The 25,077-nt window shown below is 33.8% G+C and overlaps 1 protein-coding gene across 2 annotated transcripts in view; it reads right to left on the reverse strand.

Annotated features, from left to right (window-relative positions):
• Positions 1–1,753: 1,753 nt before the first annotated feature.
• Positions 1,754–25,077, reverse strand: part of LOC123229917 (glycerophosphodiester phosphodiesterase GDPD4) — a 47,398-nt gene continuing 24,074 nt past the window's right edge. Inside the window, exons 4-9 of one of the 2 annotated variants that reach the window (XM_044655958.1) lie at positions 21,294–21,354; positions 21,037–21,117; positions 20,712–20,804; positions 7,163–7,252; positions 2,344–2,486; positions 1,754–2,166 (exon numbers count right to left, since the gene is read on the reverse strand). In XM_044655958.1, coding sequence (XP_044511893.1) covers positions 1,998–2,166; positions 2,344–2,486; positions 7,163–7,252; positions 20,712–20,804; positions 21,037–21,117; positions 21,294–21,354 — 637 coding nt within the window. In that variant the 3' untranslated portion in view covers positions 1,754–1,997. The remainder of the gene's footprint in view (positions 2,167–2,343; positions 2,487–7,162; positions 7,253–20,711; positions 20,805–21,036; positions 21,118–21,293; positions 21,355–25,077) is intronic. The other variant, XM_044655959.1, reaches the window with a different exon arrangement.

A 25,077-nucleotide genomic window follows, 5' to 3' on the forward strand; every position in this document is an offset into this window, starting at 1 on the left:
AACTAAACGTTGAAATACCCTAGGATGACAAAAACTGAAAAATCGATTTGATATTTGAAAAGTATATGTTGAAATATCCTAGAATGATAACAATAAAAAAATTGGACTAAAATTTGAAAACTACACATCCAAAAACCTTAAAATGATAAATATCAAAACATGAAACTAAAATTCGAAAACTATTTGTCGAAATACTCTAGAATGTCAAAAAATGAAAAATCGCTCAAAAATTCAAAAATTACAAGCCAAAATATCCTAAAATAACAAAAAAAAAACCTGAATTTTGAAAACTAAACGTTGAAATACCTTGGAATGACAAAAACCAAAAAATAGGTCTAAAATTTGAGAAGTACATATTGAAATACGCTAGAATGACAATAATAAAAAAATTGGAGTAAAATTTGAAAACTATATGTTCAAAAACCTTAAAATGACAAATATAAAAATACGGAACTGAAATTCAACAACTATACCTTAAAATACTCTAAACTATCAAAATTTGAAAAATCACTCAAAAATTTAAAAAATACACGTCGAAATATCCTAAAATGAAAAAAATAAAAAAAAACATACCTAAATTTAGGAAACTAAACATTGAAATAACTTAGAAATAAAAAAACCGAAATATCGATCTGAAATTCGAAAATTAAAGCACAAAAATAAATAGTCTTGAAATTCAAAAACTACAAGTCGAAAAACTCTAAAACAAGAAATATAGACATGAAATTCGAAAATAGCTTAGTATGACAAAAATCAAAAAATTATTCTGAAACTCAGAAATTACATCGAAAAACAAACCTAGAACTCAAATTCGAAAACTACACATTAAAGAACTCTAAAATAGGAAAAACGAATAAGAAATTTGAAAACTACATATAAAAAAAGGCTAAAAGTGAAAAAACATCAGTTACCTCTTTATATATTTTCTACTTTCTCACAGATCCTATAGTTTTTCTTTGCTCCCTTATCAATTTTTCTTATTTCCCATAGGTCCTATAATTTCAAAAAATTAAATTTCCCCCCAACCCCCCTATTCTCCATGTTCCCCGGATCACCCCCAGGTTACTATTCAAAATTCCCTCCCCCCCTCTAAGGGTTCCCCCACTCTCCCCTAGGTCCTGACTATTTCAAAAATTATATTCTCCCCCCTCCCATATGACATTGTTCCAACCCAAGGGAGATTTTATTCACCCTGAGAAATCTCTAGCGAAACGAAGGAATTTTCCAATCGAAAATCATCACTTCAGCCTCCAATTTCAACAAAAATAAAATCTACACATCCTACAACATAATAACCCCAAAAAATTCAGTCAAAACAAACAAGAATCAAAATATTTTATGTCTTATTCAAAATCAAAATCCTAAACATTCAACGCTAAAAAACTTTATCAAATCAGAATAATCCTAATAATAAAATAATTCAAACAAAAGTACGAATCATGTACTAACCTTCTTTGTTATTTTAGTCACCCAAAAACATGAAAAATGTTAGCAAAATTCCAAAGAAGTTGAACGAACATTGACCCTGTGAAAGGCCCATGATTTTCTTTGAATTCCAAGAAAGACTCAAGGAAAATTTAGGTGAGGATATGAAATATTTTTAGTTTATATACAAAGACATTTTAGTAATTATAGTTAAATAAAGCATTTTTACTTAATATTTAACTTTTAGGACAATTTTCTTAGACCCCTATTGTTTTGGTTAATTCATTTAATTTCCCTAATTTATTATTGACTTTTTATTAAAATATAATTATAGTGATAATAAAAGAATAGTGATATAATAAGAGTCCTTGTAAATTTCTCCAATGGTAACAAATTCTTTTGAAACATAAAATTCCACCTCTATAACCAAAAAAAAAAAAAATGTCATTACAAATGGATTATTAATGTCAAATGGCATATAAAAAGATCGATAATCTAAGCCTATGCATGAAAAATTTATCGCAAAATAATCCGATCGATATTATAGACGAAGCCAGAGCATCATTTGAACACTATCTTTGCACAGAAAAACCGTCTTCGAGGCATTGAGTTCTGACTTCTTGCATCACAACTCTAAGTGAAGTGGGATCGCTTGTAACAATGGCATCAATGCCTTCGTACAACATCTTTCTCATCAAATCCTCATCATCAACAGTCCAAGAATATACCTTTTTATTCCTCCTGTTACAAATGACTCATTAAACATAAAATTGTTTCTATATGTAAATTTAACAGAAAAAAACTGAGTAAATTTATTTGATCTCTCCTATGATTTAATTAAAGAATATTACATGATACTAGTTTCGAACTTTTTTGAATGAGATTCCATCTCCAAATGTAGAGCTTTGAAGTTCATACCTGCGAAGAATACTCACAAGCTTTCCGTCAATCAATGGGTGGTAGACACCAACCACTTTAGCTTTTTTAATCCTTAATAAGTTGTTTCTAATTCCAGTTTTTGGATCCACCATGACAATGTAGCCCACCTGCACCAACAGCATCTACAGATAAACACATCTTTAAAACTGTCATTGAATGTTCATACCAAAACTGTTTGATCGTGGTCAACAATAAGAAAAAGCTTTTCCCACGCACTTATCCCTCAGAAATAACACATTGAGAATATATTTACTGCTAATCAACAAGAAAATTGCAAAGAAGAGATTAAAAGGAGAGAAGAAAAAAAGAATAAAAAACCTATTAGAACAGCCTCAATTCAACAAGTGCTGTTTCCGAATAACCTTTCCCCAACCAAATGACCACATCTTAACATGATAAAAGGCATTGTCCCAGTAAAAGCAAATTGATTATCGAAATAAGAGAAATTCTAGTAACAGTCTCCTTTCGGCACGTACAAAAAACAAAACCAACAACTCTTGCTACAATAACAGACAATAAATGAATCACAAACAGAAGATATAAGATTCACAAAGACAATGAAGAAAAAAGAGTACTGCTAGCACTTTCTTCAGAAGATTAATAAAAAGTAATGTTGTGCTATTCTACTACAAATGAATGGGCCAAGTGAAAAATAGTTACATATTTCCACCAATTTTCATAATTTTTACAAAAAACATGAGAGTTTTAGATGGTTACCAAGTGATGAAATCTGTTTAAATGGTTGTAGAGACTAATTCACGTAATTTTGTGTCCTGATATTGTATTCATTAGAGTACGATAATAAAGATAAAGACTTCCATGGCTCACAAGCTTGCATGGTAGGGAAAAACATAGAGCCAGATGTTATCTTCTCCGCCTCAACTGTCGTGACAAGAATATATAGTGATAAGTCAAAACTTCTAAACCAAGAAAAATATTTATCTTCACTATTTGAACTCTAAAAGTAACCTCATTCGATGGAAGACATTACACGACCTTCCTATAAATAGCTTTTTAAAAAAATTTTCTTCACTTTCTCAACCGCTTTTTTTTTTTTTTGGGTAAGTACTTCCTCAACTGTTTAATAGACAACCTGCTTAGACTCTCCTCATTTCTCTTATTCTAACAAATGCAATCAAATCAAAACTAAACATATTAGTGAATGAATTTTATAATCCTTCAACAAGATTATTGACAATTTGTGTAGTGAAGTGAAAGGTCTCCCTTGTGAAAAATCAGGGTTTGAATAGTATGATCTCTCATATAAAAAAAACTTAGATTAATTAACTTGAGATTGAATAACGAGGTGCAACAAAAAACAAAACCTTGACGTATTAAGTACAATGGTTGCGGGTACAATTACTATGCCCCGAGTTTACCTGTTCGACGAAGTTAGGCAAGGTCCCAATCATTAAAAAAAAAACACATTATTAACAATTTGTCATTCATTATACGTTTAGAACTACAAACTTTCTTTTCTTATGGCTCTTTGTAGAAAGGGCACTCTTAACCAATTTTCCTCCCTCCTCATCAATGGCATAAGGCCACTTAGTAATATGAGAGTGGCATTGAAGGTCCAACTACTTATAAAATTATGAAATCATGTGAAAACATAAAGTTGATTGATTAAATTATTGCCTTACAAAAGTTGTTCAAGAGCCTGTAGAAATTGTTTATGGCCTTAACCAACAAAAACTTATAGTACATATGCAATAAGCAAGATAATTTCCATAAAGACCTTAAATAATTTTTAGACAATTATTTAAGGTCCAAAAATTACTTAGAACCCAGAACAACTTCTGTGAGGCCCTAAAATTGAACCATGTAAAACCTGGGATAGTTCTCATACGGTCCAAATAATTTCCATTTTTGGACAAAATCTATAGAGCTCAACAAAAGAAAATTTTTTGCCAGCATAAAAATCAAAGCTAAAATGGAGGTACTTGAAACATAAGCCATAGGGGCATTTGGATAATTTTGCACCATTGGCTGCTTTAAAAAACTCAGCAGGTTGAATTTTAGGAGGGGAAGATCTCATTTTTTAAGCTGCTGGTCAACAAACTTTGACTGTCAATTCTAGTCTATTTTAGGGAAGTTATTGGACAAGCTATGTATTGCTTCGAAACTCATTTCAGGCTTTATCTATCAAACTAACATTTGCCTCTGGTTATTCATGAAACACACAGATCAAGCCCTTAAAGCTGATACAATTTTCTTCAATTTCCAGCCTGTTACAAGGCGAACTATACATCATTTGGAAACTCTTTTGTGGGCTTGATAGATAAAAGACAAGGAAAGCTTTGAAACAATAGTAACTTGCCGAAAGTTGAACAAAATCATACTAAATTCAAGGGCACAATATGTGCATTGCAAAAAAAAAAAAAAAGAGAGAGTGTGTGAGTGTTAGCTAGACTGATAAAACATGAAACAAGTTTTAAAATGACATATAGCTTGCTTGTTAACCAAATAGACAAAATTGTGATACAGACAAATAAAACATGAAACAAGTTTTAAAAACAAATGGACAAATTGTGATTCTCGCAATTAAAATTGTTATAATAAGATTAATATAATATAAACGAGAGAAATTGTCTTTTCATTATGATCAACATCATTATCATACTACCATTACCATCGTCACAATTTTCATCCTCTTCAAGCAAAAAAGCAGATAATCAAATTTGATACCTTCAAATTAGAAACTAATATATACTTACTACAACATTTGATACATAGTATTCAGATCATCATCCTTGACAACTTCATTAACAACCCGACAAATCATAAGCCTACATGGTTAAAATGTTCATATGTTTTTCAGATTATAGCATTCACATCTATTATGGCATTTATTAACATTATGCAGACCCCCTAATTTTAAATTCATCACAGACTTTTGTTATTGATAATATTTTCCATTTAAGTTGTCTTTGTTAAAATTTCGTCATAGACTACTGTTAGAACTAATATTTAAGTAAAATAAACATGGGCAGTTATTAAGCATTAAAGGGCAGTCTTGAAGCATTCAAGGACAATTATGAAGCACTCAAGTGCAATTATGAAATATGGATGGGCAGTTATGAAGCAATTAAGGCAGTTATGAAATGGATAAGTATAAAAGAGAGACTGGGGAAGGAGAGAGAAGGAAGAAAATTTGAGTTTTTGGGCCACCTTGATTGTGGGTAGCCTAGCCTTATGGGTGATTTTGGAGATTTTTGGCACCTTGAATGGCTGGAATTGGGAGGCCCCAACTCCTTGAATTGTCAATTTATCCTTGTAAATACCATTTTATCCAAAAAATTGTTTATTTGTTTATTTGTTGTGTTGATTGTCGTTTTTTATTAAAAATGGTACGGTTCCAAACAAAATAGTATCATAACAACTATGAATTATGAAAATGGAGAGGATCAATTTAATGAAGGATATGATTGAGAATGGATCAACAATTCACGGAAGAAGATGACTTCTCAATTTTTCCATCTTGAGGACAAGGTGGTTCTCAAAAGGGTAGGTAATGTTAAGACTAATATTTAGGTGGGCAAGCATAAAAGAGCGATTGAAGGAGGAAGGAAACGAAATAAAATTGGAGTTTTTGTGCAACCTTTGGTTGTGAGCAGCCTTAGGATTGATTAGGGAGGTTTTCAATGCCTTGAATGGTCGGAAATAAGAGGCTCTAACTCCTCCAATTGTCTATTTATCCTTGTAAATATCACTATATTGAAATATTGCTTTTGTAAAAAATTGTTACAATTCCAAATCTAAGAGAACTAAGACAATATTTAAATCAGAGAGGCTTACATAATGTTAATTGAACCTAAAGGGGTGAATGATGATATTAAAGCCATTTTTCTGATTGAAGAATGCCTATATACTCCAAAAAGCTTATACATAACTCCAATAGTTCATCCAATTTATTTTTCTTATCACCAAATGATAAAGCATACCAAGAGTTTTTTTTAAAGGTTTCACTAATTAATCTATTTAGAGTGTTTACCACCTACATTACTTTTCGAGTTCAAATTTTTGTTGCATTTCACAAGCATATTTTCAGTTCTTGAAGTTCACTTGCATTGTAATTTAATCTTCAACATCCAATTAAAACTGTGCAATGCTATGCAAAGAAAAATATTAGATGCCTTGTCTGAGCATTCTATAAAATTTCAATAATAAACTTAAAACCTTTTTTTGTACTTTGGCTAGAATAGAAACAATAACAATTGACAAATCTTGAATCCAGTTAAGAAGGTGATTGGCATACCACTATATTGAAGCTAAAGTTTATCATGATTATGCTATGGCCACTTTTTTTGCTTTTGCTAGATTCGATAACAATTATAGATTAATCAAAAGGGAAACATTTACATCCTAAGATAAAAGCATCAAGTCTAACTATACTGTTTGGTTTTCTCATGAAAGTGTGACAATAATGATGGTGATAGAAATTAGATGATGAAGAAAATTTTGATTGTCTACAAAATAAATGAATGTTCATTTGACCCTAAAAAAGATGATGTAAAGTTATACAAATTGTTGAAAAAAGAAGAATATTATTATATTTCAATTTATTTAAAAAATTCGAACTTGTCAATTATTATCAAAAGAGGTGCACCAATGCTCACAGCAACATATTACTCCATCCTATGAGTTCATAATTTTATAACTTATGTTTGAAATTCATTTTTTCAAATGGCTATTCTCCAAGGTTTGTAGTAACTTAGAGTGACAGAAAAACCACACAATAGTTCACATCAATAATGAGAAAATCCAGAAGAGATAAAACAGTGACACAACTTCTTACCGTAACATCAGATGACAGTCTGATTATATCCCTTACTAAATTGTCACTTTTGGCCCAAACAAGGCAATTCTTACATCTTGTCCTTTGAACCTGCATTTGTTTGAAATTAAAACCTCAGTGCCATAGTTGGACAAATATGTCAATTAAATATAATGATAGTAAAATGCAATTGTTGGTTCTACATCCTTCAAGAGTACTGAAAGTTGATATTTGACATGAGTTTTTTCCTCAAATGCTCTTGAGAAATATAACAAAAGTCTCACATGTTAATTGGAATCACCATTTTCTTTAATTATGGATGCCACCATGGATTAAAGGTTCCACCTATATTAGCAGCACCAGCAGAAAGCAAACTAGTAACCATTTCTACAAAGAGACTATGTCATCCAAACACCAATAAACTACACAAAGTTAACAACCACTGATAAATGTTAGACCCCAAGGTGATTTGAAAATCACAAAAACAAGTTTAAACAAAAATTTTAAGCTAAGAAAAATGCAATGGATTTATAACCATTTTAAGATTTAAGCTCCCCCTCTCAACAGCCTATAAACTCCCCCTTTCGAAAACATTTTAAGGACTATGTTTACCAAGTTTTCAATATGCCATCATCAATTCATTCTGCATTACTACCAAGTTCATAACCAACATACCAACATAACAAAACCTCATATTATCAATTCATTTCATTTGCATATACCAACACAACACATACTCATTCATCAAGATCATTGACATATACCAACACATATAAGTTCAATATCCAGATCCAACTACATTAGTTCAACTATAATCTAATTACACAAAATAAGTTCAACTACACAAGATAAGTCAAGTTCATCATGAAATGTGAGCAATGTTCCTCAATTTCCTATTTTAAAAGAAAAATGAGAAAGTGCAAAAAAAAAAAAAAAAATTTAAAAGATGCATGAAACAAAAGGGCACAAAAGGCAGAGGCATATCATTCATTCTCATTGAAAGAATTTGATAACTAAATTCTCAAACTTCTTCACTCAGGCAATCAAATCTCTTATCAAAGTAATTCATCCTTGCGCCCACCCTTTCGCACAAGCTCTGTAGTAATGTGTTTATGTGCTCCACACTTCAGTTGATTACTTCCAAATATTGTATAACAGTCAGGGATTGTTCCTCAACCCTTAGACAGTCCTAACGCGTTTTCCTACATGCATTGTGCTTGACTCTGGCATAGATGAAGCAATCAAATTGGCATTGTCACCAACTGTACCAACTAATTTCCATCCATATTTGCCATCTTTCTAAATAACTTTCATGCAAAAATGTGATTTTGCAATTAACCAATTAGCCTTAGAAAATTTCTTCACAAAACTCTCATTTTAATCTTCAAGATCAACTACTAAAATTTGAGCAATTAATCAATATTCCAAAGTCAATGTCCATAGAGACTTCCTTTACATCACTTAGTTTTCTAATGAACCATCGAATTGTGTCTACTTGTTTACCCTTAATAGTTGCCTCCAAAACCATATCCTTAATGTTCACATGACTATTTATGTTCCTTCACGCAGTTAAAATGTAGGTTATCATCCTACAAAGAATACGCAACATCTAACTCATCAACAATGTCAATTTAGATGTATGGGGTTATAATGCCCATTGCCCGTAGAGGGCCCAGATGTTATCCAAGCAGCCTGAGAAATATATTCACGCAGCATACCTAGCCCACAAGTGTAGCCAAGGACAACCCAGAGGTGTGCAATGCAACAATCCAAGTTTTCTAGTCCACTTCTAGAATGTATGAACATATTTTCTTATAGAAGATTCTAGGTTATTTGAATGTTGGAAGATACTTTTTGAGAAAGAACTATATAATATAAATATCTAAATTTTTTGGGACTCCTCTAGAATAATTTGTGCCTATTTAAAGGTGCACTTGTACAACCCCAAAGGACACCAATACACAATTACATTCTAGCATATTCCTGCATTCTCATAGCCTTTCTTAATTCTTCCTTTCAGTGCTCTTTTTTGTGCATTCCCCCATTTTTGTTTTGCTTTAATCCTTCAATTGTTTCAAGCAACTTTCTGAGACAAAAGGCTAACTTAGCAAGAGTTTCAACTCAGTGCCACATAGGTGTGTTGGTGAAACAATCAACCTAGATAGGTGGTATCAGAGCACTCGTAAAAAAGAGGAAAATGCCTAGTTTTGGCGAACTTACCATGCACGAGGGACGAGAATATGAGCAAAAGACTTAAGAAGATGTAAGGCAATGAAAAAAGAAATCTAGGGACATAATTGCGAACATGAACACAAGACTCAAGGTTAGAGCTTGCAATGGACAACAAAATCAACCAGTTTGGGGAATTGGCCAAGCACACCAACAAACTTGAAAGCAACAAGGAAAAGTTGCACAAGAAGATGCTACGTGCACCCGATTTCATAGTTGAATCATGTCTTAACCAAGGGCTACAAAATATAAAGAAAAGAAGTTAGGGAATGAGAAGCATAATTCAAGAGAAGATTTTTTATCCAAGCTGCTCTACCCCGCCGCCTATAGTTGCCTCTCTAGACATCGGCAGGGACAATTCTAGGTTGAAGATATTGCATCTCCTTTTGTCATCCCATTTGGTGAGTTGATAAAGGTGGACGAGAATGACTTGAAGGATGACTTTAAGACAATTGAGTAGAAACCAAGGAAGTTGGCTAGGAAGAATCGAGAGCTCCAGTCCCACCATCTTCCCATGAACAGATTTCGGAGTTTGGAACATTAGGGGTTTGAATTCCCCTATAAAGCAAAAAGAAGTGAAACATCTCATCGTGAATAACAATCTTGTCTTGGTAGCTATCTTAGAGACTAAGTTTATTTTTGGAGAATGGGTCTTTACGAATAACAACGATCTCAATCCTAAAGGTCGTATTTGGGTAGCTTGGAATCAATCAAGGGTTAATGTTAGGGTCACCCGAAAATTGGAGCAAGTGGTGCATTGAGAGGTAACTTTAAACAATTCATCTACCAAATCTTTTGTTTCTTTTGTTTATGGGTCCAACAACCCTAGTGAAAGAAGGATGCTTTGGGAGAATTTAGGGAGACAATCGGTAATGGCTAACGATGTGCCTTGGGTGGTTTTGGAGGACTTCAATGCAACTAGAAGCATGAATTAAAAGAGAGGTGGGGTGATTAGATGGGACTCATATGGGGAGGGTTTGAATAATTGTTCAATGATGCTTGTCTTGAGGATTTGAGGTTTATGGGTGCTTTCCTCAAGTGGAGCAACAATAGCAAAGGAAATAAAATAGATTGCAAGCTTGACAGAGCCCTAATAAATGAAAAGTGAGAGGAGATGTATTTCCAAGATCCTTGACAGTTTTCCATCCTAACGGTCTTTCAGATCATTGTCCTTGCATTGTTGAGTGGGGTATTGAAGAGAAGCAAAGAAGAGTCCCTTTCAAATTCTTCAACTTTTAGGCCAAACATCAAAAATTCATCCTTTTAGTTAAAGATATATGAAGTGAAGATGTGAGTGGAAGCCCTTTGTTGCGGGTTGTTACTAAACTCAAGAATATTAAAATGGCCTTAAAGGAGCTTAACAAAAAAAGTTTTGTTCTATCTCTTAAAAGGGTTAAAGACTTGTCAACAATTCACAAGATGAAAAGCGTTACAAAGAAGAAAAGGTGTTGGTCGGGAAACTTAGAAGATTAAGTTGGGTAAAAGAATCTATATTAAGGCAAAAATCAAGGATTACTTGGTTCAAAGAAGGGGATAAAAATTCTAGCTACTTCTTCAAATGCAAGTAACAGGAATAAAAATGCAATGAATGGCATCTTCCTAAAGGATGGTTCCTTTTCCAACAAGATAAAGGTGATAAAAGAGGAGTTTGTAAAACACTTTAAGAAGATCTTTAACTAGCCAAGATAAAAGTTCAATGAGATGGGATTATTCGAGTTATTGGACTTTAGGGTTCCTTTGGAGATAGCTAATGACATGATAAAGAGGTCTCTTATGAGGAGATTATGAACACAATTTTCGCTATGAATAATTATAAATCCTCAGAACAAAATGGGTTTAGTGCTCTCTTCTTCAAGGAATCATGAACATTGTAGGCAAGGAGGTATGTGATGCTCTTTTGCCAAAATGTATCAATCCCTCGTTTTGCAAAGACTTTGACCAATCTCTTGTAACAATGTTATCTACAAATTCATAATAAAGATTTTGCCCAATAGACTCAAAAATATCCTTCCTACTTCACTAACAAAGCACAATCAACCTTTGTGGTGGGAGAAATATTGGCGACAAAATTCTCCTTTGTCAAGAGCTTTTCCATAATTACCACAAAGAAGATAAGAGGAACATATGTGCTATTACAGTTGATCTTATGAAAGCTTATAACATGGTCTATTGGCACTTCATCCTTACAATTCTCAAGACCATCAGTATTCTTAATGAGATTTTGGGTTGGATTACGCAATGTGTCACTACTCCTTCATTTTCTAATAACTTAAATGGAGAGCTTGTTGGTTTCTTTAAAAGCACTAAAGGGGCTTAAACAAGGGGACTCCATTTCACCCTACCTTTTTGTCATTGCCATGGAAGTATTCTCCCGACTCATTGAGAAGGTGGTGGCTATGAAGGAGTTTTATTTCCGTTGGAGGTGTAAAGTGAGCAAGGTGTAAAGGGGAATCCAATTTTTTTTATAAAGTCGAGGTTAAGGTGGTGAAAATGGTGAAGAAAGCCTTGGACTTATTACACAAATGTAATAAGTCTTAACTTTGAGGAAGATGCCTTAGTAAGGTGAAGAAAGATGTTACTTTTTGTGTGGATTGCCTTGAGCCAAACTCACCAAGGATGATTGCAAGCCTTTACTTGAAAAAATTCTTGGGAGATTTACTTCTTGGATGAGCAAGAAAATTCTTGGGAGATTTACTTCTTGGATGAGCAAATTAGTCACTTATGTGGGGAGACTCATGCTTACAAAAGTCATATTATTTAGTGTCCAAAGTCCACAAGGAAATTGATGTCAATTTAAGAACCTTCTTTTGGTCGGGGGTGAAATTAATAAACACAAAACTAAGGTGGCTTGGGATAAGATTTGTGTTCCTAAGGAAGGGGGTTTGGGTCTTATGGCTAGTAAAGAGTGGAACAAGGCAGTCATCTCCAAACATGTTTGGAAGCTAGTAAAGAGTGGAACAAGGCAGCCATCTCTAAACATGTTTGGAAACTAATCCAACCCCAAAGCAACTCAATTTGGGTCAATTGGTTAAGGGAGAACTGGTTCAAGAAGAAAATCTTTTGGGAGGGCAAGGCTCCATCAACAACCAATGGTTTTGAAAAAAATCATGAAGCTAAGAGAAGAGTTTAAAGGTAAATTCAAAATGTTTATTGGCAATGGTGTGGACACCTCTCTTTGGCTTGATGATTGGCATCCTTTTGTACCTTTCATTGAAAAGTATGGAGAAAGGATTTTCCATTACGAAAGCCTTGGTAAGTAATCTAGAGTTAGTGATATCATTGTGGATGGTTATTGGAGATAGTCCGTTGCTAGCTCTAAAGATCTTACTGAAGTCAAGGATAATATAACAATAAGGGAAAAGATTGAGTGGTTTAGATTCAAATGCTAAAGGAATGTTCTCCACAAGGTTGGCTTGGGAAGAGTTCTGCATAAAAAAGAATAAAGTGAGTTGGCATGGGATATTTTCACATAAAAAGCATATTTCAAAACACTCAATGATTCATTGGTTGGCTATAAAAATGAAGCTCAATACTAAAGATAAACTCATATGATTTGGGGTAGTTTCTAATGCGACATGTGTCCTATGTAATAATAGCAATGAAAATTTGGATCACCTATTCTTCCACTATGAGTTTAGGAAATCATTTGAGAGAGAATCCTTGAGTTCAACAACATGAATTATAGGCTTCAAAGTTGGGACAACTATAATGGAAGAATTGCTTTGGATTGGAAAGGAGAAGGGTTAAAATTAGAGTTGAATTTGAAGCGAGCATGTTCGGGCTCGAGCCGAGCTTTGCTTGAACAAGCCCAAGTCAAGCTACCCTAAACGAGTCTAAGTACGAACGCACACTAGAGTTACAAGCGAAAAACGAGTATGAGCCCAAACCCGAACATGGGTTAAGAGAGCTGAGCATGACTCGCTTAAATGAAAAAAAATTTTAACTTGGAACAAACAATACCGTTTGTTCTCTGCTGCATTTTCTTCCACTTGCAAAGACTTTGAAGAAAAAATTTAAAAAACCTAAAGTTAACTAAATCTAAACCTAAGAGACACAGCGTCTGTTCACACTCCTCACACTCACATGAAACCTTGTTGCCAGACAATCCTTCCAGTCAATCGTTCACACTGTCAACAGTCGACACTTCCTCCATTCAACCGCCACGACTGTGACGTCGTCTATTGCTCTTCTATTCAACATTCAGCGACTACAGATGTCTGCATCTTGTACTGTATTTGTATGGCTTATACATGTTCTGCACCTTATCTATGCTTGAAAATTTAGGAAGACTAGTGTATATTTGATTATTGTTTCAGTTTGGCTTCAATTTGTCCTATTGTTCAACAGTTGGTTTTGTTAATTTGGATTTATTAATTTTGTAAGTCTTTCAAAATCGTGAAGGATGTTAGAAATTTTTTTTTATATGCAATGGATCGTTCAATGCAATTTTTAGATGCATAATCTTCAATATTGATAGTATGTAGGACAAATGAATACACACTCTAGCGACTTCAATATACGAAAACGTTCAATTTTGAAGTCATCAAATGCTTAACGACAACTTCAATGTACAAATCCAAAGGAATAATTTATTTCCTTATAACGCTTATAATGTTGATGTCTTTGGAAACTTTTATTGACGTCTGTTGCTTTGGCGGCTAATGTCTCTGGAAACTTATATTGATGTCTATTGCTTTGGTGACTTCAATCGTTTTTGTTTTTGTATATAAATTATAAGGAAATAAATTATAATCTTCAATACTGATAGTATGTAAGACAAGGAAGGGCTAGACTCCAAAGGCATGTTTGCTTCTTTATGAACTTTCAGGAGTGTTTTTTGGTCTTTTGCTTTGTCTTGGCACCCATGTGCTTGGATGTGAGACCCCATGTAAATGCCTATGTCTTTGAGCACTTGCATCTTTAAAGCATGAATTTATGTGTTAGCTTATTTGCTGTATTGAAGTAGTGAATTTTGAGAACATTTTTAAAATGCTTTGTCTTGGCACCATCCGTATGCATGGATGCTAGAACAAGTGAATTTCCTATGTGTTTTTATCTGTTAATCATCAGTTTTTGCGTAAGCTTATTTACTGCATTGTGTTAAATGTGTAGTATGAGTGTATAACCACCACTACCAAGAACCGGATTAGAATATAGAGGGACAATGATTGGCTTCTTTCAATTTATGAACATGATTATAAGAGCATTTTTTCTAAAACCAACTAGAAGGTAAGAACTTTGCCTAGTTTTCAACATAACTTTTTATTATTTTGTTTCGATATGTTTATTTCCAATTGTTGCCTATTAATTACTGTATTTTTGTGGGCGATTGAGAGGTTTTTGTTGTCTATTAATTTATTGTTTTAATGACTATGTTTGTAATCTATATGAGTATTGTACTGTAATATACTAATCATTCATGAATTATGTATACTCAATGAAGAAATATTAGTCAAGGTTCCTCTCATGTGTCAACTGCAACCGGGAAAAAACGTTCTCATAAATTAATAAGCAACAAAAACTTTTGCCTTTGGAATCAAATATTGAAGAGAAATCTAAACCTTATGATGGATGATGACAATAGGATGCAGTATATATTTTGGATGAATAATATTCTTTATATATGTATATTAAATTTTGAATTTGGGATTCTTATTTGTATATATGCAGTATATATTTTTCATGAAGAATATTATTAATAATCCAAAATTTCACACGAGCCTGAAATGCAAGCCCCAAGTCGAGCCTACTGAGCCTAAAATGCAAGTCTGAGACGAGCGAACCCAAGCCAATACATACAAATCCGAGCTAAGTGTAAGCCGATCACGAACACTTATAATATAAAAATAGCCAAACACAAACACATGTTCTAGCAAGCTCCCCGAGCACGAGTCGAGCCTGAGGCTCGGCTCAACGAAAACGAGCCAAGCCCTATTCAGGCTCAACTTGTATCCATCCCTACTTAAAACAAATTTTATGCAAATTGAGTTTGGGAGCTAGTGTTTATGCTATTTGGAAGGTGAGGAATAATAGGTGTTTCTAAAGAAGCATTCAAACCAAGGAAATAATTGTTGACAACATTAGGAGAATGGTTAGGGATAAGGGCCCGAAATATCCAACATAAATCTGCATTAAGGTAATGTTATCACAACCAAGAAGTAGGGTCTTCTTGGAAGGAGAGGAATAATAGGTGTTTCTCAAGAAGCATACAAACCAAGGAAAGAATTGTTGACAACACCAGGAGAATGGGGAGAGATAAGGGAGCCGAAATATCCAACATAAATCCATCTCAAGGTGCTGTTATCACAACAAAGAAGTGGGGTCTTCTTGGAAGAATTTTAGCTGGCCTGTCTTTGTTGGTTGGGTAGGCTAGTTTCTGTGGTGGTTTTGGGAGGATAAAAAATCTGCAATAGGAGGCTACATCTACTTTTGCTAACCTGGTTTTTATTTTGTAGGGCTATGTTAGGAACTAGCTCTTATTCATCTAAAACACAAAATTAAAACACAAAAAACATAATAAACTAAAACTATTTCATTAATAAAAAGATTACAAAGATAAACTGAACACTTTAAGAAGTTCGAAACATTCCATTTTCCAGCCATTTGAGGCGTCGGAGACCTCCCACAATCAACTAAGGATGGTTGCCCTCAAACAAAAAGATTACCAAGATATATTTTTTTTTCTTCCCTTTCTTTTGAAACCCAAAACATATATTTATAATAGAAATTGACCATTGGATTGAAGACAAGTGTCTCAATCCTAACAATTTCCCTCCCTTTCAAAATCATCTTGTCCGCAAGATGATTTTTTTTTTTCCCAGCTGTGCCCTGTTTCATTCTCCTGCCTTTTCTCCTTTTCCTTTATAATTGTGCCACCTGTCTCCTGTTTTACAAATCTGCCTACCAACCCATTGTATTTACTTTTTTTTCATTGTTTACAGCTGTCCCTTTTCTTTTCCTTCTTTAATATTTTTTTCTCTCTCCTTCGTCCTTCTTCCTTCTGCTTTCTCTCTGTGTTTTCTCCTTTCTGCCCTCTGTAATTTTTTTTTCTTTCTTCAAGCTTTTGCCGACATTCCATTTTCATCTCCTTCTTCTTCCTCTATTTTCGTTTTCTTCTTTTTTTTGGCACTTTTCCAATATGTAACCATCGACTCATTTCTCTCTGTGATGATTCTTCAAGTCAGCATCCTCCGTGAACATTTTCCAGTTACTTCACTTTTCCGACCATCATTTGTCTTCCCCGCTAGATCGAATGCTCTGATACCATTTTGTTAGGAACCAACTCTTATTCAACTAAAACACAAAATTAAAACACTAAAAACATAATAAACTAAAACTATGTCATTAATAGAAAGATTACAAAGATAAACCGAACACTTCAAGGAGTTCGGAACCTCCCATTTTCCGATCATTCGAGAAGCCGAAGACCTCCCACAATCAGCCAAGGATGGCTGCCCTCAAACAAAACTCTAATATATTTTTTTTCTTCCCTTCTTTTGAAACCCCAAACATATATTTATAATAAAAATTGACCATTAGATTGAAGACAAGTGTCTCAATCCTAACAGGCTAACACTCATTACACTTCGGAGCAAGACCTTCACAATGTAGCAACCTCTCTTATTCATTCTAACATAAATGGAGATGGTCTTCTACAATTCCTATGTGTTGTGATCATTGCCTTATGAAGACTTCTTCTTGTTTCCGGATTATGTTAAAGTCTGCAGGTTGCTATTGGATTATGGTGGATAAGGCTGGAAACAATTCTATTACCGTATTTTTTCTAGGAAGACTTAGGCTGGAGCTTTTTAGTGTTGTTGGTTGTGTATCTTTTCTCAAGAAGCTTATTCCAGTTAGCCAATTTTACTTCCAGAATATGTTCTCTATAGAGGAGTGCTCTTGTTGGGTATTTATGCAATTTCCTTTATAGACTAGTATGGTTATTACCTACTGTAGTTTTTCTTTGCAGCCATGGAGGGTTTTGATACTCCCTTCCCAGCTCATCCTATGTCAAGGGCATTCTTTTTAGGTGTTGGGATCATTGTCCGATCACCTTTAATTGGTTTATTGAAGTTCTTTATTTTGATCTCTGGTGGTTCCTAGGTTGTAGTGAGTTTTCATTTGTCTTTTTCTGTCAGAGGATTCAATTTGGGGTATTTCAGTGGGAGTTCAAATGTATTAGGATTGGGTTTAATATTTTTATATGGTTCAAACTTGTGTACATGGGTGTGACTAGCTATTTGCCATCTTGTCTCCTATCTTGCACTTGTAGAAATAGTAAGACAAGATGAGCTTAGGTTGTTTTTTCCCTTAGCCTTGGCTTAAGGCTTTGATTTTGTTGCTAATATACTTGCCAAAAAAAAAAAAAACCTCACGGGTGGAGCACATAGATACAGGGTGGACACAAGGATGAATCACTTTGGTGAGAGATTTGATCGATTAAGTGAAGAAGTTCGAGAACTTAATCCTCAAATTCCTTCAATGAGATTGGATAATGTGCCTCCACCTTCTGAGCCCTAGTATCTCATGCTAAATTTTTTATTTTTCTGAATTTTTATCTTTTTTTTTTTCAAAATTGCAAATTGAGGAACGTTGCTCACATTTTATAATGAACTTGACTTATCCGTTGTAGTTGAACTTATTCTGTGAAATTGAACTTATTTTGCGCAACTAGAATGTAGTTGAACTAATTTTAATGGATATGGATATTTAAACTGAAATTATGTTCTTTTCCTTTCCTTTCTTGATTTATGACGAGAGAGAAAGTTATGTGTTGATGAGTACGTGTTGGTATATGTTGGTATATTGAAATGACCTTGATGAATGAGGATGTATTGGTATATGTTGGTATATGCAAATGATCTTGATGAATAAGTGCCGATATATATATTAGTATATGAAAATGAAATGAATTGATAACATGAATATGTAGGTTTCGATCTGTTGGTATGTTGGTTATGAACTTGGTAGTGTTGGTTATAAACTTGGTAATATGAACTTTGTTATGAACATGGTAGTAATGATTAATGTACAGATAATAGCATATTGAAAAACTTGGTAAACATAAGCTTTAAAATGTTGCAAAAAAGGGAGTTTATAGGCTTTTTGAGAGGGGAAGTCTAAATCTTGAAATGACCATAAATCCATTACATTTTTTTAGCTTAAAATTTAAATTTAAACTTGTTTTTTCCATCAATAAAAAAAGGAGATTGTTGGATCCCAAAGTATTTTGATGATCACAAATGCAGGGTTAAAATATACTAATTTGTCCAAGGAATGACTTAGGTCATGACCAATTTGGACTAACCTTGAAAATTGCCAAAAACAAGTTAATGCACGTTCATGCATAGTTGTATTTGCAATCATTCATGAAAAGGTATGGCACCGTATGCCTTGGTCGTTCACCGTACTAGATACTTGGGCATCAATCAGACTTGTCATGCATGACCATACATGTTAAACACACGACCATTAACTACATATATGAAGGCATTCACAAGTAAGACCTCCTCTGCACAAGCCTCCCATTCATGCTTATTTGGAGTCAATGCAGATTTTGGTCAAAACTTCATGCATGACCGTGCATGCTATTTATTCATGCTCATACACCTTTATGAAGGGGTCACAAATAGGAGGTACCGTTCATGGGCATCTCATGCATCTAACATGCTTGTACATAAAGTATATGCATGATTGTGCATGATTATATGAAGGACTCACAGGCAAAAAGTACCATTTATGGGCATCTAGTTTATCATCAGTTCAAGTCAAAGCGAAGCAAAGTCAACAATTGCATGCACAACCATACATAAGGTATGCATGCACGTATATAAGCCTAATTTCAAACATACACACTCCCCTGCATGCAAGGTATACCATACTCTCGAATTTTCATAAAATTCCTCATATGAAGCAATGCACGAGTGTACACTCGTTTGGCACAAATTAAAAATTAACTATTAGGGTGATGACCGAATTGACTCGAAAAGTGAATTTTATGGTCATGTATGACTATGCACCTGAGAAGAGCACTCATGCAACTGACCATTTCATGAGGAAAACGACATTTTTAGACATCGACGGCTACTCCAATTTGTCCAATGGCAATTTCAGAATTTCCAACCTTTAGAGCCTATATAAACAAGTCATTTTGAGTTAGAAAATGTAAAGAGCATACTCATTCAAGCTTATATATTTTGCGCTCATATAGAGCCTTTAATAATCTCTCTAAACACTTCATTCAAATTCTTGAGAGAATTTTTTACACTTAATCAGTTGTAATCAGCCTTCGAGAGGCACTTACACTTCAATTACTTGTATTCAAATTATAGTAGGTGAAATCTTGGATAACTAGTATAAAAAGAGTCAGCTTTACTAGTGGAACTTCAAGTGGTCTATTTGAAAAAGTGGACAGAGGACGCTTGGGTCGAAAAACTCTAAACTACTATAAATCCTAAACATTCCTAGCTTTCTCTCCCAACTTTGAGCTTATACTTGTCTCGTTTGAATTTTATTACTCACTCTTGTGTTTTTTTAAATTGTGTTTTAATATTCTTAAATCCTGTTCACCCCTTTTACGATTATTTAAGTCATTAAGGTGTTTTCAATAAAGAATGCATTATGATAATTAAACAGTAGGGTAAAAATATCCCACATAGAGTTTCATCCCCAACATACATGTTGCTTAAGTTAAATTTTCATATCAAACAGAAACATTCCAATTCTGTAATAATTTACTAAAACACTTAATTGATCAAAAACGTGCTATATCATAAATATATATTATCATATACGAAAACACTTACAAAAACTTGGAAGGATAAATAAAAATAAACATAATAGGATTGAAACATTCATATGCTAAAAATAAAATAACCTGTTTGTGCACCAAGTTGTCTCAAATGACAACTCTAGAATAGAGGTTGGAGATGGTCAAGAAATGAAGAAGACATGGATTCCTTTGCCGTTATGATCTACAAGATTCAAGGTAAAAAAGGGGACCGATTGGGCTAAAGATGAGTGAGCTTCCATACAATGGGTGGTTTAACCAAGAACTCTTTGGGATTTCGTTAAAATCCCTAGTCAAATTGGCTATTATGATTCTAAGAAACCTAACTATGTCATGATGCCCAAAAGAAAGCACTGATATCACAGTAATCAAACTAAGATGTAAGTTACATCTATTGCTAAATTACTTATTGTGAACTATTTGCAATTCTCATGTGAAAATACAAAAATGGGGGAATGGGGAGAGGCGGGAGGGGGGAATATGATTAAATTATGCAATAGAATTGCATTATTAAATAAAGATTAAACGAATGGAAGAGTAAAAATAACTCACAACTGAAAGAATATCCTTGGCAAGGCCCTTTTCATACATGGGTGGGCCAACCTTTGCATCCAGAATTACCTGCGTTACTGAATTTGACACAAACTGAAAACAATGATTTGAACATAGTGAGAACCTCATCATCAAAGCTTCAAAATAATACATGAAAAATAACAGAATGCCAAAAGATGATGATGGTGCAATTATATTCAACTCAAAAGATTTTAGACATCATTTGCATAAAAAAGGTAAAAACTAAATAGTATATTTAAGGGAGAAGAAAATATAAATACACAAGGAAACTACACAAAGCATTAAAAGCAAATCTTGAAATTACTGTCAAAGCCTCTTCAACAGTGGGAATTTCTTGATCATTTGACTTGTGATCAACCCGATGTGCAGCACCCAATCCTTTTATCTACAACAACAAACTAACATATAATCTCAATCAACATCACGCAATCACAAGTAAACTAGGTCACCAATAAAACAGTTCTATCAAAAATCTTGGTTTTATGGCATGTATGATACACAAAACTAACCATAAGACTGGACTTAATATAATTAAGGAATAAAAAGACCAACAGATTTCACCTCTTTCATGCTCAAGTGCCCAACTTTAGAAGAACTGTTACCAGATATCTGTTGCAAATCCCTGCTGGTGTCATGTGATAATCAAATCTCCAAGTAGCTTCAGAAATACTTTTCTTGGTTATAATATATAATTATCATGCTCCAAGAAATATAAGAAATGATGCACTAGATTATAAAAGGATAATCAATGTTACAAACAATGTAGTTCAGATTTTAATTTACTAATTAAGGTCAAATACTATCACACTACCAATCCAAAAGGACACTACCTCTTAGTGTTTGCATAATGGAAAATAAAGCCAATGCAAAGTTATTAAACCATAAATGATCTTGATTTATATCAACAGCCAGCAACACAGAACCTCCACCAAACCAAATTTTAAGCCATATTACCTCCTCAAACCTCACCAAGGACACACAATTTAATTGAAAATCAAACAATGGAACAGCCATTAAATAAAAATGAAAGGAAGTGTTCTTTTAGTAGTAAAAACTCTTCTCTTTTGTTGTTGTTGAGTTGTATAAAACTATATTAAAATTAAAATCAAGCTATAATAGAATTAGGATCTCTAAAACAGGAAATAAGGATATTGAATTTCCAATTATAGTTTATTGTAATAGTACATATAGATAAATTCCGTAGACTATCAACAAACAATAAATTCAGTTCATTCATATTCTTCACATCGTTTCAGAGCATTGGGTTAATCAAAAACCCTAATTGTGTACTTTCCAGTGATCGTTTCTAGCAAAACTCAGACTGCCCTCCTCTCGGTATTTGATCAAAAATCCGACAACACTAGCCTGTTCGACTCTTTCTCTCTCCAAGCAAAACCGTAGAAGCACGTCACCATTCGCCACCACATGCGCCGCTTGATTTTCTAGTGGCTTCCTCCACCAATCTCCGTCTCCTAAGAGTGAGACACGTCACCACTAGCAACATGGGACTTGAACGATGCCGAGAAGCAAAACCCTAGAGCCCTGTCATTGTCCACCTTCAACCACGCAATCACTGTTGCCAGAAAAGTTGTTCTCATCGAATTTTCCTTCTTGTTCAAATTCTGATCTTCTCTAAATCAATCGAAGCATCTTTCAGACCTGTTTGGTCTCTGTTGATTCTAATTTTCTCAAGTTCGTGTAACCTTGCAACTCAACCATGTCATTTGAGGGATTCAACTCTAAATCAGGTTTTTTTTCCCTTTTTTTTAATCTCTTCTTGCAATCACCATTGATAAATTGATAGGAAGTGTCAATTATACCTCATAGGTCACCTCTTTCGAATTGTGGTGTATGGGACAAGGCTTGGAGAATCACTTGATTACTAAAGCAAAAAAATGTAAAAACTGATAAAGCTACCTGGTCTATTGCAGTAAACAATGGACTCTCAACTTCATCCTATTTATAAAACTTACAAAACATGTATTGAGATATGGAGTCAGGCCAAACTGTTTTATACTAATAACATTCAGCGACTATATTTTGTTGTGTCAAACCTAGTTAATCTAAAGTTGCATGGTATGAGCATGTTAGAATTCCTTGGCAGAATGGTTTCTCTTAAGGCAGAATTTTAACTTATTACTACCTACTGATAAGTCTACAGTAGAAGATTTGGCGCAGTGAGACAAGTTATTCATGGTGTTACAAAATCTGTAAATATGTACATTACTATATAGGGCTTAATTATAGTGGTATAATTATAGTAGAAGTTGATTATAAGATCGTAATTATAGGAATTAAATATTCCTCTTTCCTAATCTAGAATACCTAATGTGTATACAGAATTGAACACCAAAATCCCAGTTAGCACACGTTGCAGCTACTAACACTACTATTAATTCATCATCTAGAGAGACTATTATGATTTCTGCAGATGAATTTGTCAAGTTCTCTCAGTACCAAGAATCCCTAAAGTCTTCACCAACTCTTATCACTGCCATTGTTGAGTCAGGTAAAACAAATACATGCCTTGTTTCCTCATCGTCTAAATGGGTCATTGATTCTAGTGCTACAAATCATATGACAGGTAATTCTAATCTCTTTTCTACTTTTAAGTCACTTGCATCCTCTTCTAGTGTTACTTTAGCAGATGTATCAACATCATCTGTTCTTGGTTCTGGCACTATTAATCTAACTTCATTAAGGCCAAAGGACTATTTCCCACCCAAAATATGTTATTTTCCTAAGTTTCCCTCCGTTAACTTTGAAAATCTCATTTACCTACCTATAAGTAGTTAAAATTAACTGAGTCCGTTAGTTCTATCATTTCTCCCCTAAACCCTAAAAATTAACAATTTTTCCTAACTCAAGTTTTCAAAAACAGTGTTTTTCCCCCTAGGGTTTCCAAGTTTTCAAATTCAATTTTCCAACGACGTCTCTTTCTCTCCTGCGTAGCCTCCTTCCGATGTCCTCCTTGGCATCGTCGTCGTAGAGGAAGAAACATCGTCAAAAAATTAAATCTAAAAACTTGGAAACCCTAAGAGGAAAACGCTGTTTTTGGAAACATAGGTTGGGAGAAATTGTTAGTTTTTAGGGTTTAAGAGAAAAAAAATGAAATCAATTTTAAGTTTATTTTTAATATTACAGATAAAATGATGATTTTACCCTTGAAACCGTTAATTTTAACCGCCTATGAATGGGTAAATGGGATTTTCAAAGTTAATAGGGGCAAACTTGAGAAAGCAGCATACTTTGGGTAGCAAATAGTCCTTTGGCCCTCCATTAATTTCATTATCATCTGTTTTGAGTCTACTACAGTTTTCCTTTAATTTAATCTCCGTGAGTAAACTCAGTCGTGCCCTTAATTGTTGTCTCATTTTTTCTTGATCATTGTTTATTTCAAGATCTTATGACGAAGCAGATTATTGGTAGAGGACATGAATCTAGGGGTCTTTATATCCTTGATATGCAAATGGCAAGATTCATTGCATGTTCCAATGCCTTAACTCCATTCGAAGCTCATTATCGATTGAGACATCCTTCTCTACCTTTGTTGAAGACCCTATGTCCACAATTTCGTCATGTATCCTCGTTAGATTATAAGTCATGTCAATTTACCAAACATCATCGTTTGTCTTCAAGTTCTAAAGTCAATAAACAAGTTAGCTCTCCTTTTGAGTTGATTCATTCAGATGTTTAGGGTCCTTGTCTTATTGTGTCTAAAACACTATTTAAATATTTTGTTACTTTTGTTGATGATTATTCTAGTATGACTTGGCTTTTTTAATGAAAAATCGTTCTGAAGTGTTTTCTCATTTTTGTGCCTTTTATGTTGAAATAAAAACACAATTCAATGCTTCTATTCATATCTTACGTAGTGATAATGCCAAAGCATACTTTTCTGAATCCTTTCAGTCGTATCTGATCAAAAATGGCATTCTTCATCAATCCTCTTATGCTACCACATCATCTCAAAATGTAGTAGCCGAAAGAAAAAATAGACACCTTTTTGAAACAGCTCGAGTATTCTTGTTTCAAATGCAAGTTCCCAGCCAATTTTGGAATAATGCTGTTTCCACATCCTTTTTTTTTATTAACCGCATATCGTTATTGGTTTTTTAAGGTCAGATTCCTTATAGTGTTTTTTTCCAAATAAATTTTTGTTTCCTATTAAGTCTAAAATATTTGGTAGTACTTGTTTTATTCGTGATATTCATTCTGATGTCACAAAATTAGATCCAAAGTCTTTAAAATGTATGTTTCTTGGGTACTCTCGTATTTAAAAAGGATATAGGTGTTTTTGCCCCACTCTAAACAGATATCTAGTGTTAGTTGATATTACTTTCTT

This window comes from Mangifera indica, chromosome 11, assembly GCF_011075055.1.
Source record: "Mangifera indica cultivar Alphonso chromosome 11, CATAS_Mindica_2.1, whole genome shotgun sequence".
Classification (NCBI taxonomy): domain Eukaryota; kingdom Viridiplantae; phylum Streptophyta; class Magnoliopsida; order Sapindales; family Anacardiaceae; genus Mangifera; species Mangifera indica.